The following is a 20,847-nucleotide window of genomic DNA, read 5'->3' on the forward strand; positions in this document are numbered from 1 at the left end:
ACTTAATTTGCTCATATATTGATTGGGTTGTTTGATTTCTTGTTAACCTTTTTGAAAAAGATTTATTTTATCTTAAATGAGTGTTTCCTGTATATATATGTGTGTGCACTATGTGCTTGACTGGTGCCCCCAGAAGTCAGATAAGGGTATCAGATCCGATCCCCTGGAATCCGAGTTAGAGCTGCTGTATGGGGGCTGGGAGTTGAACCTGGGTCCTCCGTGAGGGCAACAAGTGCTCTTAACCGCAGAGCCTTGTTTCCGGCCCATTATTTAGTTTTTGAGTTCTTTGTCTAGTAATCCTGTCAGATATATACCCAGGAAAGATCATCTTTCATTGTGTAGACTGTCTCTTCCCTGAGTAACTCTGTCATGTGCTGTGTAGAAGCTTTTTATTTTCATGAGGTCCCACTTGCCAATCGCTGGCCCAGTTTCTTGAGTTTCTAGAGTCTTATGCACAAAGTTCTTACCCATTACTATACCTTGAAATGTGCTTTTACCGTACCCTGCCCCGTATCTTTTGAGGCAGGTTCTCTCTTTAGCCCTGGCTACCCTGGAACTTGATATGTAAACGAGGATTCTTATCTAGACTCATCCTTGCCCTTCAGTTCTGAAATTCACCATGCTCAGCCTATTTCTCTTTCTAACAGTTTGAGTTTTAGATCCTAGCTTAAGGCCTTCTGTACATTTGGAGTTGAATTTTTATGTCGGGTAAGAAGTACAAGGTTGGTTTTGTCTGCATGTGGATATCTAGTTTTTCTAGCACCATTTGTTGAAGATGTTAATCTATTCTTTCGTGTGTATTTTTGGTATCTTTGTCAAAAATTAGGTGGGTTTATATCTGTGTCCTCTACTTTTCCATTGATCGACATGTTTAACCACTGCTACACTGACTTTGTTACTATGGTTTTGTGACTAGGCTTGGTGATAATGCCAGTATTTTTTAAAAAATACCTTTTATTTGTTGGCATGTATAAACTATCCATCCCTAGTTCTTCTCTTCTCACTTTGATGAGCTTGTTTGTCTCATACCCCTTGTTTGTGTGTGCGTGCCTGTGTGCAGGCTTCAAGTGTTGGCTGTGTGGAACAGGACTCAGGGCTTCATGCTTGTGTGGTGTGGCAAGCATCTCACCAACTGACTTACCTCCCCAGTTGTCATTTACCTGATTTCTTTCAAGGCCATTAGCTTTTGTATGTTAGTTTTGTTTATTTTCAACATTGCTGAGTGTATTTATCAGATCTAAGACTTTTCAACTGGTGTCTTTTTGTTTTATGTACAGAATCACACCATCAGTAAATTAGGATACTTTGACTTTTCCTTCCTATTTGTATTTCTCTTCCTGTCTGTGCCTCCGTCCCTCCTTCCCTCCCCTTTTCCCTTTCTCACTCTCTCTCTCTTTGTTTGTTTTGTCTTATTGCTCTAGCTAAAGCATTATATTGAATAAGATCAGAGATAGTGGACACCTTTGTCTTATACTTGGTTTTGGTGGAAATGCTTTAAAGTTTTCCCTATTTAATATAACTTTGGCTATGGGTTTGTCATAGATTACCTTTTTACATTGAGAAAATGTCTGTTCCTAGGCTTTTAATCATGAATGTATATTGGATTTTGTCAGAAACCTTTTCTACATCTACTGTGATGATACTGTGATTTCTGTCCTTGCAGTCATTTAGTGATCTGTTATATTTACTGGTTTGCATATGATAAGCCATTCCTCTATCTCTGGAATGAGGCTCACTTGATCATGGGGAATGATCAGTTTGCAGAAACTTTGCGAGAAGCTTTGTATGTGTACTGATGAGAGACATTGTTGTACAAGTCCTGAGCATGCCCTTCCACCGTTGCCACTTTGTACATCTCTCTTGGCTGTTGTGCTTCTATCTTGATAATGGCTTTTTAGAAAAGAATTTCATGGTGTACCCTCTTTCTCTTTTTTATGGAATAGTTTGAGAATCAGTGATGTTCTTACTTAAAGGTTTGGTGGAATTTAGCAGTAATTCCTCCCAGGTCTGGCCTTTTTTATTTGGGAGATATTTAAATTACTGCACTAATCTCACTGCTTACTTTAAGTCTGTTTTAGTAGGTCATATATCTAAAAAAATACATCCACTTCATTTTGGCTTTCCAATTTAGTGGAGAAAGTGTTGTATGTGTATGTACAGGTTTGCATGTGTGTGCTCATTTGTGATGTAGGTTCATATGCAGATGTGTGCTTATGTGTGTAGAGGTGCCTTCCTTGATCGCTCTCCACCTTATTTTTTGAGACAGGATCTCTCACTGAACCTGGAGCTCTTCGGTTTGGCTAGTCTGGCTGGGCGATAAGCTCCAGGAGACTGCCTATCTCCGCTCCACCAGTGCTGTGGTTACAGATGTTCACCTCCACACCTGGTTTTTACCTGGGTGCTGGGGATCCGAACTCAGGTCCTCATGCTTGTGCAGCAGGCACTTTACCGACTGAGCCAGCTCCCCAGCCCTGGAATATAAGTTTTTAAGGTATATCCTGATGATTTTATGAATTTCATTGATAATTTGTTGTTATGTGTTCCATTTTGTGTTTTGTACATTTGGACCATCTGTTTCTGTCTTTTGGTTAGTTTAGCTAAGGGTTTACCAGTTCTATTATCTTTTCAAAGGTCAACTCTGTCATTGCATCTTTGTATTATATTTTTGTTTCTATTTCATTAATTTCTGCTCTAATATGTTTCTGTGTATGCATGTTACTTATTTGAGGTTGGTTTGTTTGTTTTTGTTTTGTTTTGTTGAGATCTTAATTTTTAAGGTAGCCACTTAAGGCTACAAACTTCCTTCTTAGGGGCTGCTTTCATTGTATCTCGTAGGTCTTGGTATGCTATGTTTTCATTTTAATTTGCTTCTTGGAGTTTATTTCCTGGATTTCTTCAAGGATACATTCAGTAGTGTGTCAAAAATACTCCCTGAGTTAGTTAGTTAGTTAGTTAGCTAGTTAGTTTATTTGTGCTATCTCTTGCTGTTCATGTCTAGTTCAAATAGAATACAAGTGATTTCAGTTTCCTATATTTATTGTCACTTTGTATCCTATTACAATATATTTTAAAGAAAGTTCCATGGGCTGCTGAGAAGGATGTATACTTGGCAAGGTTTGGATAATTGTTCTATAGATATTTGTGAGGCTTATTTGATGTGTGATGTCATTAGCCACAAGGTGAGGAAGAGGTATGGAAATTGTCCACTATTTCTTTGTGGGAGGTCATTGTATCTAGTATTGTTGGTTTTATGAAATTGGGTATTTGGTGTGAATGTGCTGCTGTTTATCCAGACATGCTCTGCCACGGACCATTTCAGTCGGGTATAGGTCCTTGGGAACAGGAGTTCTCGAAGTGTCGTGGGCAAAGATAGGCAAGTGACAAACAGACAAACTCAGGGGAGAGTTTAAGTCTGAGTGTATTTTGCAGGCAGGCAAGCTACATTTTTATACACATTTTTTGAAATGGGAAGTACCTTGTGGTCACATATTTTCATGGAGTAGTTCCAAGAGAGTCAGTGAAGCAATCAGGCATACACAGTATACATCTGTTGGTTCCATAGGTCAATGTTGGTCATTGACTGGGAGGCATTGAATAGGGGCAAAGGGCCTTGGAGAGTGGATGGTTAGTTTTAGTAGTAAGCTTGACACAATCTTGAATCTTTCAAGAGAGTCTCAATGAAGAATTGTCTAGATCAGGTTAGTGTGTTTAAGTAGGGAATTGTCTTGACTGCATTAATTAAGTAGAAAAACTGCCCACTGTTGGTGTCACAATTCCCTAGGCATAGGATCCTGCATTGCATAAGAATGGAGGAAGCCAGCTAGTGCTTACTTTGATATATGCATTGATTGTTCTTTTCTACTGACTGTAAATATAATGTGGCCATGTCTCTCAAACTTATGAGTGACAATGGCACTTTTGTAGCTTTATTCTTTCTGCTTGTTTTTCTGGCATTCTGGTGTACCATCTTCTTTTTCTTCAATAGTGAAGAAGGGAGGAATCTACAGAGGTAACTAGGGAGTGGGTTAAGTAATGCAAGGTGAAATAAGTGTCCTTTGATTTAGTGCTACAGAGGCTGTTGGATTTCAAGGTGGTGGTTGAGGCATAAGCTCACTACAGGTGTAGACTAATGAAGAGCAGGGAGGGCATAGTGATAATAGTGAGAGTGCTTAATTCTTTTGAGAGTCTTAGGTATACAGACACAGAGGTAGCTAATCAGTTAAGAGCCCTGTTTACTTTTCCAGAGGATCCAAGGTCAATTCCCAGCATCTACATGGTGATTTGAGTTTAAGGGCCTTCAACGCCCCTTTCTGGCTTCCATGGGTAGGCATGAATACGCACACTGACATATATGCAGTAAAAACACCAATACATAACAAAGATTAAAAATAATTAAGTCTTTAAAAATTAGGGTTAAAAATTAAATCTTAAAAATATTAGATACGGAAAAAAGGTGTATGCATGAAGAAAATAGCATTCCTCCAGTTGGTCTAGAAAAGAGAGAAGAAGCATGAAGACAGATAAGTTACTTCCTTGAAGGTATAATGCCGTGTCGAGTGGCTATCAGGGTTAAGAAACAAATAGGTTGTTTCCAAGGATGTTTATAATCAGAAAGTTAGAGATTGGGTAATAGGTAAAGAGAAAGTAGGGAAGGGGAAAACAGAGTTAAAAAAAAATATTCGAGCTAAGGTCCTAGAAGATTCCATGAGTTCTAAGAATGAGAATGGCAAGAGATGATAGATGGTGGCATGTGGCTTTAATCCCAGCAGATGGAGGCAGCTCTCTGTGAGCTAAGGGATAGTCTGGTCTCCAGATTGAGTTCCAGGAGGACAGGGCTATATAGAGAAATCCTGTCTCAAAACACTCCCTCCTCCCAATAAAAATAAATTGTAGACAGAGTAGATCATTGTTTCATTTTGGATGGTGGCATTGCCTAGGGTGTTAGGACATGGTTCTTCATGGGATGTCTAATTTATTTATTTTTTCTTTTATGGAAGGGATGCCTAATATTTATAAACATTTTAGACTTGGGACTCTTCCTTTCTTCTAGATTGTATTTTCCAGATTATTTGTGTAGCAAACAGTTTTGGAAAATGGAGGCTCAGTCATTCAGAGCAAAGGGCAGATTTGCTTACAGCTATGGAAAACAGATGTTGTCACCTTCTGGCGTAGTTGTCAGGCATACTTACTGCATAAACTTGGATTCCCTAAGTTCAAGGTTCCACTCTTGTCATACATCCCACTCTGATTACAAGTGCAATGTGGATTTATTCAGGTCATCTTGTCATCACTGGGGCTTGGATCATCAGTACAAATGTAGTCTATCTGTCCTGGGGTGGTGACTAGTACACTCTTTTCTGTCAGTTTGGGAGCATTTTGTCCTCTCTCAGCATCCATGATACTGCAGTGGTACCGTGTTGGCATGCTGTAGAGGCAGAGCTGGGTTTCATGTTGGCTGCCTTCAGTGCTTTCTGGTAAGTATGAGCTGTGGGAAAAGTTGTGATTGTTTTTTCCCTCATGGTTGCTGTTACTATGTGTATCTAGTATTTCTTTCCTCTTTATTGGTTTATATTTAGGGGTTCATGGTAAAAAAACAGTTGCCTTTGTTGTGTTCTGTGATTTTTGGTTTTGCCATCCAGTTTGTTTTTGTGGGTGATCCACAGAGATTGCTGCTAATGGCTTTTTGTTTGTTTTGATTTATTTAATTTCTTGCTACTTTAAGTGGGTTTTGAGATTACTTGTTTCTTGTGGTGCCCCCCACCACTGTGTCTTGTGTATGTGCATGTGCGTGCGTGTGTGTTTGAGACATTTGAGACCTTTCCATTCTGTAATGAATGTACTTGAATTCACCATGTAGCTAAATGCTCTCATAACATCTAGAACTCTCATAACGTACTTCCTGAATCCTGTGATTACAGATATGTGTTAACCGTGTCTAGTAAAGCAGAGTTAGTTGTATTGCTTGCTGCTTCTTTTTAAGGTAGGCAATGGCAGAAAAAGTTCAATATCTATTTTAGATGTGCCTTTTCCATTAAGCAGAACCAGGTGCTGTACTTCCAAACATGGGAATCAAGTGGGCACCGAGATTGAGATCAACCATTAACATTTTAAAAGTATTTAGTTTTATTTATGTATGTAAATGTTTGTTGGCATATATGTATGTTTGTATGTGCTTTGTGCCTGGAAGGCCAGAAGAGAGTATTGGATCCCCTAGAACTGGTGTTAAGTGTTCCTTATTAAATGTTTGCTCATAGAGTCCTTGAGATAATTTAGACATGGCAAAAACTATGGCATAGACTTGAATAGCATTTACAAATAGTGAGAATTGAATTTGAATCCACTTTTCTCTCCTTAGTCTGCTCTTAACCATTATATTATGCTTCGTATGCCAGCCTGAGTTAGAATAGGAACGAAAAATTTTAATGTGTGAGGGTGTTTAACTTGCATGCATGTGTAGGGTGTTTAACTTGCATGCATGTGTAGGGTGTTTAACTTGCATGCATGTGTAGGGTGTTTAACTTGCATGCATGTGTAGGGTGTTTAACTTGCATGCATGTGTAGGGTGTTTAACTTGCATGCATGTGTAGGGTGTTTAACTTGCATGCATGTGTAGGGTGTTTAACTTGCATGCATGTGTAGGGTGTTTAACTTGCATGCATGTGTAGGGTGTTCAACTTGCATGCATGTGTGTGTGTGTTACTTTCATGCACTATCCACAGAGGCCATAAGACTGTGTCAGATCCCCTGAAGTTAGAGTTACAGATGGTTGAATCATCATGTGGGTGTTGGGAACCGAACCTGGGTCCTCTACAAGAGCAACAAGAGAAGTATCTTAACTGCGCAGCCATTATTCCAGCCTCAAGAGAAGTAAGGAGTTTGTAGTGAGCTTTTTAAAGAGCTGTGTGTTGAAACGGTCCTTACAGATAAAAGTTATGTTACATGCTCTTGCTTTCTCAACAGGAAGAATACCCTTTTACATTTGCACAATGTATAAAGATATGCATTATACAATACTTGATATATACTAAATATTTTAGGGTTTGCAGGCCATATACAGTCTCCTCTCCTTCTGATCATGTGGTTTTCTTCTTTCTTCCTCTTTCATCCATTTTCCTCCCACCTTTCTCCTCTTCCTGCTCCTCCTCTGACCCCACCTTCCACACATCCTTTAGCAATTAAAAAATATCCTCTCTCTTTGGATACAAGTGTCCATGTGGCTGTTAGCTTCTTTTAGGGACATGGAGGCCCCATCACACACCACTCCTAGTACTAGGTGTCGCACCCAGGCCTCATGCATGCTAGATAAAGCAGCTCTACCACTTAACTGCAACCACAGCCCCCAGTTTTTCTTTCATTCTTTTTAAAATGAAATTTACTTATTTTTTATTATAATTTATTTTATTTAACAGTCTAGGAAGTTTGCAGCAATCAGCAGTTCCAGAACAATTTCAGGTGCAGTTGGGTATTTGGGAATCTCAGTGGGACTGTCGTTAATGGACCTTGTAGGAAAAATACATTGAATAGCGCATGTAAAGGGATCTCTCTTAAATTGACCTCTTTGTTTTCATTCTCAGCAAACTGACCTGGCCCACTCAACATGGCCTTTATTGTTCCTGGTGTAACTGTGTTTTCTCTTTTTATAATAAATTCATGGCCACCAGAAGATAATAACTTAACATACATGGTTTTAGGGTCTTCCTCTTGACAATTTTTTGTAACATGTAGGAAACACAGGGAACTTCTGAATCTGAGCTGGTCTGTTTTATTTTAGCAAACCAGTAGCCAGCATATCAATATTTTCTGTATCATTCTCCAAGCCTCGGTACTTATGAGACAAAGCAGACAACCAGATGACATGTGTTCTTGCCATCTGTTACATTAAAGGAAAGGGCCCCAAGTTTAATGCATCTGAGTCATTTGTGTGTCGGTGTGTTCTTCTGTATGCTATTTTTGCTTTTGAGGCTGTTATATGTAGTCTTGAAAAGTTAGTCTAGAAAAATAATTGCTTTACTTGAAAGAGTAAACCCAGTAAATGGCCACATCTGACTAGGAAGCTGGGAAATGAGTTTATTTAATAACTGGCCATTTGGAAATGAGAGATTTAGGTAGAGTTGTTTCCATGCATTATAATAAGCACATTTGAGTGGCTTTATACAATGTTTATTTCTATTCATGGCCAAATCCAAAGTGGGACTTTTTGACTGACAATTTTATTCCAAAATTCCAAATGTCTTTGTGCTTTTTTCCGTCCCTCCCTCCCTCCCTCCCTAGTTCTTTATTTCTCCCTTTCTTCCCTCTCGTTTCCATGACAATTTTACTGGTTGTACTAGAATGCTTTCTGTTGCTGTGATAAATACTGACCAAACCAGGCTGGGGGAGGGAAAGGGTTCTTTGGCTTATGGTTAGTTCATCACTTTTGGAAAGCCAAGGTAGAACTAAATCACAGAGCACAGAGGAGTACTGCTCACTGGCTCCCTTCAGGCTTAAGCTCTGTTGTCTGTCTTTACTCTTAAGGACAACTGCCCAGGTGTAGCGCCACCCATCATGTGCTGAACCACATCAGTCAACAATCAACAATCATGCACAGATGTGCCTAGAGGCAGTTCCTTGTCTGAGGTTCCCTCTTCCTGGGTGACACTACCTTGTACCATATTGACAAAAACTAGCAAGCACAGTAGAATTTAAGAGAAAAACAAAGTATGTGTTAGGTGAAAAATCCTGGCAGTCTCCAACAAGTCATGCCTTTTAAATTAACTGTGGATTAGAACTAAAGATAGATTATTAAAAAAGGAAAAAGCATTCCTAAGGATGGAAGTGGGCTAGTGAGTGGTGGAAAGAGCCCCCAAGCCTGCTTTAAAAAAAAAATAGTGCATCTCTTGCTGCCTTGCTAATTTGTATTAATTAATCTCCCTTAGTGGAAGCATTGTGGACACTACCTTATTGGGTTTCTTACGGCTTGGGCCTAGAATGTGCATACATCTCCAGACAGATTACCATCGTGTGAACCCAGTAAAATGGCTTTTTTTTACCTGCACAGGAAGCTGGATAATTTCTATGGTACAAATAAGACATGAATTTGGTGAATAAATGGTTATTTCAACAGTCCATTTTGGAGTTTAGTTTAAAACAAAAGTTACCCTAGCCATTTTCTATCCTTTCCTTTCCTTTTTGGTTTTGGTTTTGGTTTTTTGACACTGAGTTTCTCTATGTAGCCTTGGCTGTCCTGGACTCACTTTGTAAACCAGGCTGGCCTCAAACTCACAGCGATCTGCCTGCCTCTGCGTCCCAGGTCTGGGATTAAAGGCGTGCACCACCACGCCTGGCCCACCCTCACCATTAAGTACTTGAAAATGATACTCACTTCAATGATTGTAATTGTATAAAAAATTTCCCCCAAACACCTCTGTTGGGCATTCAGGTTGTTTCCTTTTTTACCTATTACATGTTTTTGTTGCTGTATTTTAGTGAACTGTATTTAAGATTATGTGTACTTCTTTTGATGAAATGACAGCATCAGTGACAGCAAATATTAATACTTGTTTAATCAATGCTCTTTACATTTTTTGTATATATGTACTTTTAAAAATTACTATTTATAAGCCGGGCGAGGTGGCACACGCCTTTAATCCCAGCACTCTGGAGGTAGAGGCAGGCGGATCGCTGTGAGTTTGAAGCCAGCCTGGTCTACAAAGTGAGTCCAGGACCGCCAAGGCTACACAGAGAAACTCTGTCTCGAAACCCCCCCCCCCAAAAAAAAAGACTATTTATAAAAAATTAAAATACAGGAAAAATGTATGAGTGAGAATGGGGATATGACTCAGCTGGCAGAATTAATACCTAACACGCATGAAGCTCTGAATTTGGTCCTAGCTCCACATAAAATGTACACAGTGATCAATATCTGCAGTCCTAAAATTGGGAGGTGGAGGCAGGGGCATCCGAAACCCATGGCTCATCTCAGGTACATATGCGTTTGAAAACAGTCTGTCATATTGTCAGACTGTCCCAAAATTAATTGCATTGAGAATTGGAAAGATACTGAACCATACTGAGTTTCTGGTTTTTATTTACCCCTCCCCGCCATTCCCCGGTGTTATCTTTAACTTATAGTCTAAATCTGACATTTTACCTTTCTATTTTCCTGCTTTCTGCATTCTAGTATTGTGCTCTACCACTGAGTTATACCCCTCAGCTCTTACTTTGCTTTTATGTTTAATTTTTTTAATTAAAGTCAGATTAAAGATAGAAAACAAACTCACTTTGTTCTAATTTAACAGTTTTTATTATGCTGTCACATCTGGATTTAGTTTTAGATTGTCTAGAATTTTTCTGAAATCATTAACCAGCTTTAATAGCATTATTAAATAAGTTTAAACTTAGATAATTTAGATATCTTTCATGGTCACTTTAAAAATATTCTTATGTAATTTAGTCTATTCCTCATGATCTATTAACCCAGTAAAGTCAGTTGGTCTTTTTAATGACTTTTTAAATTGACATTGTATAAGCAGCTAATAACAGTGTAATCCATGTATAGCCTGTTTGCTGAGCTTTAAAGTTTTTACTTCAGGATACATTTCTTGATGTGTTGTACAGTGCCACAGTTCTGTATTACCTGTGTCTCTGTACAGTGTGTGCACATGCTTATTTTGTGTTTCCTGTTAGGTTTTCTGAGGTATTAGTGTTTGTTATAGTCAGGCTTATTTACTGTTATGCTAGGTCTTGTACCCGACATAAATAATGTCCAGAATGGGAAGAATATAGAAATGGCTTATTTACTGTGCCACCCCCCAAAACTCCTCAACTGTTTATATGGAAAATTACAGTGTAGTACATCTAGGCCAGAATCATTTGTACCTCATAAGTTAGATAAAATAATCAAAGACATTTTAGTATCCCCACATAAAAATCCCCTAATAGTGTTTCTTTTGATTTGTGCCTTTTTTGACTTGTAACTTGGGCTCTTGCCTTTTTTCAGTTGTTTATTGTTTCTTGATAAAGTACTTCAAACTTGTAGTGGCTTGTAACAGGTGAGGCTCAGCAGGACAGTTTCTTATTCATGTCATGTTAGCTGGGTTCATCCTTGAGGCCATAGGGACTGCTAGCTGATTTGCCCACTGTTCCCGGTCCCATTTTTAAGTTCAGGCTAGCTAGCTATTGCTGCAGAGAGGTAGGTAAACTCTCTCTGGAAGCTACCATTTGTTGCACATGACACCCTTTTGTTCAAATAGCTTTACTTGCAAATGTTCATTGCAATAAATATTGGTCTGATTTGAGGCCTGGCTTCTTTTACACCATCAATCCTAGATCCTCACTGGGACTCCTCTCCTGTACTCTGTTGTTGCCCTGTGCCATAGATGGCCCTCAGCTATCTGGCCCCTTCGCTTGCTTCAGCAGTTTGTAGATGGGGTAGATGTTGGGGTAAGCCAGCTCAAAGCCCTGGATGTGGGCCTGGGTGGTAGCTGAGTTGGTCAGCCCACCAGTTAGTTCTCCTGCATCCTGCAGCCCCAGGGCCAGCTCTCCTGCACTGCCCAGGTGAGGAGTGGGGCCAGCTCATTCCACCAAAGTCAGCTCTACTGTGCTTCCCAGATGAGGTGTGGTAGGAGCGTTCTGTCTGCCTGCCTCTGGGTGTCTTCCCCACCTGCCTACACTGCATGGCAGCTGGAGGGCCTCTCTTACAAAGCATTACTAACAGGAGCGGTCTCCAGCCTTGGTGCAGTTTTGTTGTTGTTGTTTCATTTTTAACATGATACTTAGGATCATCTCAGTCGCAGAGGTGGAAGCTATGCAGTGATTGGTAAGGCACTTTTCCCTGTACTGAAATACACATGCTGTTGACCACAACAACTCACAAGGCTGCCTCAGGTTCAAAGGGATTGGAGGAGAGAACACCTTTTGATGGAGCAGTGATATTCTAATGTGAAAAATGGAAGCATGATTACGTTGGAGTCCTCAATTAAAAGAACTAAAAGTTTCTTCTATAATTTTAATTTAATTTTTGTTGTTGTTGTTGCAAAGTATTAACACAGAAACAGTGGGTGTTTTTAGAAATTGCTGTAAGAAGTGTATGCGCTCTGCTGGAATATAATGCCTTTTACGACAGGGAAAAGGAGATTTATCTTTCATGCCTTACACATGTAAAGTGGTCTAAAGGGTTAAATTTGTACACTGTGGGAAATACTTACATTCAACTAACTGAAAACTATACCCGGTACTGAAATTATTTGATTTTAAACAGTTGGGATTTGTTGTTGTTTTGTTTTTTCCCCAAGACAGGGTTTCTCTGCATAGCCTTGGCTGTCCTGGACTCTTTTATAGACCAGGCTGGCATGGCACTCACAGGGATCCACCTGTCTCTGCCTCTCCCAGTGCTGGGATTAAGGTGTGCGCACCACGCCCTGCTCAGGCTGCGATATCTTAATGTGTAATGCTTTGGTTTAATCCAGAGCCGTTTCTTGTGTTTGGATGTAGAGTAATTACTTGTAGTGCTTCAGAGTAGCATTTCTGTGACCTTGCCTGCTTCCCCCATTTCCTATTTTTGTTTTGCTTTTGGTTGTTATCAGAAAGTAGAATCAAATGTTTTTTAAGTAAACCAGGGGAATGACTTTTTGCTTGAGTTTCTGGGTCTTAATGTCTAATACCTGGGCCGTAAAATTCAATTTGTGGTAGATTGGTACGGAGGTGCGTGCCTACAGCTAAAGCACCGAAGTGGATGAGGCAGGGGCATCTGCCTTTCCGGGGCTTACTCAGGCAGCCACTTCTCTTTTAAAGATAATTATATATAACTATAAAGTATGATAATATATGTAAAAGTACCCTATAAATCTTAAAGTGCTATTCATAAAAAACAGGTTTTTAACAAGAAAAAATATTCTGTACTTTGCTAGGTATAAATATACCAAATAATTACAGAACTCATTTATTTTATTACTTAGGTTAAACAAAGATAAGTGCCATTTAAAAATATTTTTCTGTCCATAAGAACTGATGAAAAGGGCGATTTTTTTTTAAAACAGAGCTTATAAAAGAATATTACATATATGAATTATCTTTTAATTTTAAAACATTTACGTTTGTTTATTTTTAGAAATATAAGGAAAAGGACAAACACAAACAAAAACACAAGAAGCAACCAGAACCGTCACCTGCCTTGGTTCCTTCTTTGACTGTTACTACAGAAAAAGTAAGATTGAAGCATCAAATTTGGTTTTATATTATTATACAATATAAATGAATGAAATGCTTTTTTTGGCTTCTAAGGAGTCGTTTCCAGAAACTCTGATCAGTTTCCCCACTTCCCAAGCCATGTATTATGCACTTAGAAATGTCACCTTCTTAGTCCTTTAATGCTGCTTTCTCTTTACTTTGTACTTGTCTCGAAGGACTTCATGAGGATAACAAGTGAATGACACTGCCTAAACTAACAAGTGGGGTTTAAATCAGACTTCAGCTACCTGTAACTGAAATCTGCCTTCATCATTTAGTCATTGAGCCTTAGGTTAATTTACCTCTGCATCTCTGTTTAATAACTGTAAAGACCGGAAATAATAATTGAAATTAATTAAGATAAAATATTTAAAACAACACACATAGTATCTGCTTCACAGTAAATATTACTTAGAAGTTAGGTATTATTTAGATTACTATATGATTAATATGAAATCAGAACAGAGGTGGGGCCATTGGTTGGGATAGAGTAGTGAATGAGGAAGTGCAGTTGGAGGTAAGACCAGTCAGTGTAAGGGCCGCATCATGAAGGGCTAGATAAGCTGCTGTAAAGCCATTGTCTCATAGTTAGAGTGAAAAGTGAGCGATTAGGCTCAACTTGAATTAAAATTTATTTTTAGAAGGTGTTTTGTTTGCTTTGTCTGTCATAGAGAGTTGGAAGGGGGAAGGAGAGACAAGAGAGGCAGGAGAAGAATTTTAACAAGGGAGGCAGTAAACCTTGAAATAGTGAGAGGTGGTCACATTCTGAAGACACTGAAACATGAACTCCTTGTGACTTTCTTAAAGATGAGTTAGACACATCCGAAGAAGAAAGAATCCTCACTTTTGCAGGTTCTGCCTTAGATAAGTAGGAGGAATGTCTTTGTTTTGGACAGATATGAAATTATGGATATATTGCTAGTTTAGTGTTGGTTATCCGAACGTCTTACCATAATTCAGCAGTTTAAAATAGAATAACAAAAATTTATCTTGTCCCTTTCTGTTTGCAAGAAAGTCTGATGCACTCTGCTGGTTCATTCATCAAAAGTAAAGGCCAAGGTCAAGGTGTGGCGTAGCTTACTGGAAAGAGTCTTCTAAGTTCTTCATGGTTGTAGAATTGCGACTCCCATTTCTGTGTCAGCTGTGTGTCCTTAACTCCCCCCGCCCTCCCAGCTCTGTGCCTGGCCAACTCCTTCATCTCATTGTCAATAACAGCATGTCTAATCTCTCCTACATCTGACATATTTCTAACTTTTCTTAAGTTGTGTGCCTCTGTTTCTAATTGCTTTGTAGTCTTTCTGTGCATTGTTTTCTTTTCATGGTAGAACAGGATATTGCCAAGGAAAATAAAAGAAGAAAACACCTTTGCTCTTGGTCTTTGGAGATTTAGTTGGTGTCAATGTATTTATAAAAAGTTCCAACATGCTTGTAAGCATCAATTCATTTCCTTTTTTAAGTTTGTGACAAATTGAGGTTGACAATTCTTAAAAAGTAACCTTCATTACTTTTTATAATTAATAGGAGACATAGGTCTTCTCTGTCTCTCTCTGTCTCTCCTCTCTCTCTCTTTCCTTCCTTTCTTTCCTTTCTTCCTTCCCTTTCCCCTTCTATCCCCTCTTCCTCCACTTCCTCCTTCCTTCCTCCTCCTTAATGTGAGCAATTATGTAAGTTGGTTTTTAAATAAATTAGTCCTTCTTTTCATGGTTTGTCTTGACCAACTCCAAAGTGATAGTTTTTGTTTTAGCTTGTTCTCCAGTAGTGACACTAGGTGTATCAACCACTTCACGACAGGCCTCATGAATAGTTAACCAATGTATAATGGACAACGTACAATGGGTTACAGTTTGGTCATTATTCTGTTTATTTGTTTGTTTGTTTTAATTTGGTTTGGGGGAGTTGTTGTATTGGGTTTTTGTTTTTTGAGAAAGAACGTGAGAAAAGCTGGGTGGATAGTGAGAGGGGGAGAATCGGGAAGGACTTGATGGAGTGTAAGAATATGATCAAAATATATTCAAATTTAGAATTTGTTTAAACAACAAAAATATTTGATTTGCTAATTTTTTTATATCCATCCACCCATCCATTCATCCATCCATCCATCCACCCATCCATCCATCTACCCATCCATCCACCCATCCATCCATCCATCCATCCAGTTTTTCAAGATAGAGTTTCCCTGTGTAGTAGCACTCGATGTCTTGGAACTCAATTTGTAGAACAAATTGCCCTTGAACTCAGAGACCTGCCTGCCCCTACCTCCTGAGTGCAGGCGCACTGACACACTGGCTTATTATTTTATGTATGTGATTGTCTTGCCTGCATGCATGTCTGTATATTACGTACTTGAGGACAGAAGAGGGCATTAGAGGCCCTGGAATGGGAGTTAGAGAAGGTTGTGAGTCACTAGGTGCATTTTGGAAATTGAAATCAGGTTCTTTGCAAGAGCAACCAGTGCTTTTAACCGTTGAGTGATTTCTTTAGCACCCCTGATTTGATCATATTTTGATGAGATTTGCCCATCTGTATTCATGAGAAATTGACTGTAGTTACCAAGATTTTTTTGTGTTAGAGTTATACTAGACTAATAGATTGAATATTTCCTCAGATTTTGCCTTTTGTAACAGATTGTAGAGAATTGGTGTAATTTCTGATGAGTTGATAAATTTTTGATAAATTGGTATGATTTACCAGTGAATTTGGGCCTAATTTCTGTTTTAGAAAATTCTTAATGAGGTAGTATAAAAAAATTAGAAAATATAACTTAACAATTTCATGAATTTTACAGATTGTTGTAGGCTTTGGTTTTTCAAAAGCCTACTTTATTTAGGGTTCTTAGATGCTTCTACCTCCCTTCCAACGGACAGAACAGAGGTAGGAGAGAAAGGAGGTTAGTAGGAAAAGGGGATTGTGGACCGTTTTAGACAAAGCTCCTTGGAGGGATTCTACTCTTGGTTGTCAGGATACCAGCAGTCCAGTCAAATAGCAGACACCAAACAGCAACACGAATCAGTACTAGCAGTATAATCCAGCAGAAACAGCAACACTACTAAATTGCCAGAGTCGGCAGAAGCCAGGGGAAGCTGCAAGGCTCAGCCAGAGTGGGGCGAGAAGTTCTCGGCAGCATTTCTCTCTGCGAAGTGTAGAAAACACGAAGACCAGTGAAATGATGTGAATTGTTGCAAAGCATAACAATGCAAATGCTTTCTCCCACTGTCTGTGGGCTTCTATTTATCTCTTCTCAGAGAACACACAAGGATGCTTTGCATCTGCAAAAACCATGCTCCCCACATGAGACAGCTTCCAGAAGAACATCACATGCCCTCTTATATGTCTGTTTTCAGCTGTGGAAAACACTCCCATATCCCACACTTGGAACTGAAACAAAAAACACATTCACATGACACAACTGAATCTTCAAAGAAACCAGAAACTTCCACTTCAGATTCTCTGTATGTATGTGTGTACATGTGTTTATTGCTGAGTTCCATCCAGGTTATTGAGTTTGAGGCTATAAACTTGTATGCACTATTCCTTTTAATGCTCATGGCAACTATACTGTGGGTGTCTGTGATGGTTGTTGTTAATACTCAACATGATACAATACAGAATCACCTGGGGAAGGGAGCTGTGGGGGATTATCTGACTGCATTGGCTTGAGGGGGAGAAAGTCCAGCAGTGAGAGCGGATGGCATCGTTCATATGCTTGGGGCCTTAGACTGAATGCACAGGAGCCGGGGTGAGTGCAGGTGATGTCTGCCTCCTGATAGTGCTAGATTAGAGCTTTTGTAAGAAGAAGAGAGACTTGGTCTTGAAGAAGAGAAGAAGAAAAAAAAGTTTCCATATAATTCCTATTGTCTCTATTTGATTAAGGTATGTTTTATGACCCAGAACATAAGCCATGTTGGTAAATGTTGAATCAAGCAGCCGATGGATATCAATTATGTCTAGTTGATTAATGGTGGTTGTTAGTCCACTTACGTTCATTCCTAGCTGATTTTCTGTTTGCTGGATGTCTTAGTTAGCCTTTCTTTCTTTCTTTCTTTCTTTCTTTCTTTCTTTCTTTCTTTCTTTCTTTCTTTCTCTCCCCCCCCCTCCTCCTCCTCCTTTTTTTAAAAGTTTTTTGAGACAGGGTTTCTCTGTGTAGCCTTGGCTGGCCTAGACTTGCTTTGCAGACCAGGTTGGCCTCAAACTCACAGCAATCCAACTGCCTCTGCCTTCTGAGTGCTGGGATTAAAGGTGTGCGTCACCACTGCCTGCCTTAGTGTTTCTATTGTTCTTATGAAACACCATGTCCAAAAAGTAAGTTGGAGAGGAGTGAGGGCTTATTTGGCTTATTTAAAGGAAATCAGGAAAGGAACTCACGCAGGGCAGGAATCTTTAGGCAGGAACTGATGCAGAGGTCATGGAGTGGTGATCTTTATTAGCTTGGTCTTCCTGGCTTGCCTAGCTTGCTTTGCTGTAGAACTCAGGACCACTAAATAGCCCAAGGATGGCCCTCATCAACGCACTGGAACTATATTCTTCTGACCAATGTTCTCAGCTGTAACAGTAGATGTTGTATTGTTGGTCACATACTGAAGTATCAATTGCTTTATTATTATGTAATGCCCTATCCTTTACTTTTTTTCTCTGAAGTCTGTTCTTTTTATTCTTAATACTAACTAATGCTTTATTTAGGATTAGTATTGACATATCTTTATCCATTTTCTCAAACTGTGTGTGTGTCTTTCTTAATCTCTGTAGTTACTTTTCTGTTGTGATAAATACATTGACAAAGACAACTCAAGAAATGTTTATTGGCTCATAATTCCAGCATACAGTCTATGGTAGCACAGAAATCATAGTGATAGCTTGGGGCAGACACTTGTCATATTGCATCTGCAGTAAGGAAGCAGAGCGAAATGAATATCTGTGCTAGGCTCTTTCTCCCCTTTTATACAGCCCAAGGAATGTTGCTTCCTACAGTAATGAAGTCTTCCTACCCCAATTAATCAAGAGAATCTCCCTTGAAATGCCCAGGTGATTCTAGATCTCAAGGTGACAATTGAGATCAACCTTCGAAAGCAGGTTCTTTGTAGGCCACATGTGACTGGTCTTTGAATTTTGCTCTACCCTGACAATCTTTCTGCGGCTAGACTATGTGGTTAAGGCACTTTATAATTAAGTCAGTAGGGACCATAATTGTTACTGTTTTTTTGTCTCTCCATCTTTTCCCTTTTATGTGTGTATTCTGTCTTTCTGACCCTTTCCTTCTTCCCTCCTTCCCTCCCTCCTCTTTCCTTTTTGGTGAGAAGGGAGGCACTGTTGAGACAGGATCTGCTATGTGGTTCTAGGTGGTCTCCAACTCTTATCTTTTTCATCAACCTCCAGGATGCTGAGATTACAGATACATGTTACAACACCTCTTATTAAAGTACATGAAATACATATACATACTTTTAAATTATTTATCCATTAATTTGATATTCTTATTGTATACAACTTTGTTTTTAATGATGTTTTAATTTTTCAAAGTTTTGTTCTATGTTTTAGTAGTTCTTACTTTTGCTAAAGTAGATACTGTGTCCCAGTAAAAGAAATCAAAGTAAATACATAGACCTTCAGTAATATACTAGTGTGAGGTATGGGCAGAGAAAGCTTTCTATATTTGAATAATTAAGTCGTAGCCCATAAGTGTTTCTGTGCTCCTGCATTGTAAGTTTCATAAATGTTCCTCAGTTGTAACCATCTCTCCTCTTAAGGGGGAACATGGATGTACTGATAGAGGATATATCTTCCTCACCCCAACATGACAAAAGTCCAGCACATTAGGCTGTGGTTAGGTGGCTTCTCCTAAGGTAGGCCCTCTGAAGACCAGAATGCTTTGGACTGGATGGGACTGGGGGCCAAGCTTGACAATGTGAGTTGATTTCCAGGCTCCACATGGTGAAGGAAAGAAGTAGCTCTAACAGAATTCTCTTTCGACCTGCACACATGAGCATGCACGGTAGCGCACCCCTCCTCCAATAAATCAGTGACATTAAGCAAACAAAGGGACAAACACCCAGAACAGAATGTTCTAACTACTCACAAGTGGTTTCTTTCTCTGAAACACTGGGGGACCTTTCTCCTAGATTCCTTATGAGGACCTGCTAGACTGTCTAGAGGTAAAATTCTCAAATGGTGAGCGTCCTCTTCTGGAGCTTCTCCCTTGGCCTTGTCTACACCTTCTAGAATTGTTGCCTTCTAACAGTTCCCTAGTTGTAGTTTAGGTTGTTTGACCATGGTATAGGTTTCTGTTGAGGTAGGTTGTGTTTCTTTGTCCAGCTTGCTTCTCTGCTTTGTTTTTTGTGACTCCACTTTTCTGATAACAGAAACACATATTTTAAGACAAAGTTAAAAGATTTACAGCTCCTTAATGTTGGACTACAAACTAGGAATTCTGTAATAGACATTCACTTACACAAGTTTACCTCCAAGTATTACTTTGCTTTGGTTTTTTGAGACAGGCTTTCTCTGTGTAGCCTTTGTTATCCTGGAATTGGCTTTGTAGACCAGGTTGGCCTTGAACTCTCTACAGAGATCCTCCTGCCTCTGCCTCCCTCAGAGCTGGGATTAAAGGCATGCACCGCCACCGACTGGCTAAATTCTCTTTTAACTTTGATGTTATGTTTCTTTTTTCTGTTATTTTTAAGGAAGTACCTTGTTTTTTCTTTTGATTTCTCCTTTAATCTGTGGAGTAATTAGAAGTGTATTACTTAGTTTTGAAATATCTTGGCTATTTGTTTCTTAGTGACTATCTTTATGTCAGTTCCTTTAAATTTATTAACACTTTTGTATTATTTTTTTGTATTATTGTATTGTATTATTTGTATTGTATTATGTATATATCCTTCATATTATTTGTTTTTTGACTGTGTTCACTCAGTTATTGATCAAGGACAGATATGAACAGCTGTTTCCCCTCCCAATTCTATTTGTCTGTGTGTTTGTTGAGGGTGTGTTTAATGTGAGTGGGCGCACACGTGTGAATGTGAAGGGCAGAGGTAGATCAGATATCTTACTTTTTTATTACTCTGCTCTTGGTTTTGAGACAGGATATATCACTGAACCTGGAGCTCATTGATGGAGTAAACCTAGCTAGCAGTGAGCTCAAGGTAGTGGGAGGAACTATATCAGGTGACTCCAGGGAGACTGTAGGCTAAACACAGGTGGGCATATAGGCATACATACGGAGTAGCACACACGCTGCCACAGAAGTACACAGCCACACTGGTAAAGGCCATATAAATAAATAAATAAATATATTTAAATGTTTATTTATGCTTATTATGTTATAAGCATGCTAAGCATTTAAATGTATATTGCCAGAAATAGTTATATAACATATGCAACAATTTCTACTTGTTCCTTTTATGCTATTTTTTCACTTAGAGAGAGAGAAGAGAGAGTTGAGTGTGTGTGTTCTATTGCATGCAGAATGTGGGGGTCATAGAAAAACTTTGGGGGAGATTGTTGTGAGACATGGTCTTTCTACATAGTCCTGGCTGTCCAGGAACTCACAATGTAGACCAGGCTGGCATTCAACTCACAGGGACAAAGGAAACTTTGGGAGTAGGTCTGTCCTTGCCCTGGGCTTCCAGAGCTTAGCTCATCTCCACT

At 39.2% G+C, this 20,847-nt stretch overlaps 1 protein-coding gene across 19 annotated transcripts in view; it reads left to right on the forward strand.

The window, feature by feature from the left end:
• Nucleotides 1-20,847, forward strand: part of MLLT10 (MLLT10 histone lysine methyltransferase DOT1L cofactor) — a 146,483-nt gene that overhangs the window by 74,711 nt on the left and 50,925 nt on the right. For all 19 annotated transcript variants that reach the window (XM_084782433.1, XM_084782430.1, XM_084782431.1 and 16 more), the window contains one exon: nt 13,088-13,183. In XM_084782433.1, coding sequence (XP_084638559.1) covers nt 13,088-13,183 — 96 coding nt within the window. The remainder of the gene's footprint in view (nt 1-13,087; nt 13,184-20,847) is intronic.

The sequence above is a fragment of the Acomys minous genome, assembly GCF_964271855.1.
Source record: "Acomys minous genome assembly, chromosome: 5".
Lineage (NCBI taxonomy): Eukaryota > Metazoa > Chordata > Mammalia > Rodentia > Muridae > Acomys > Acomys minous.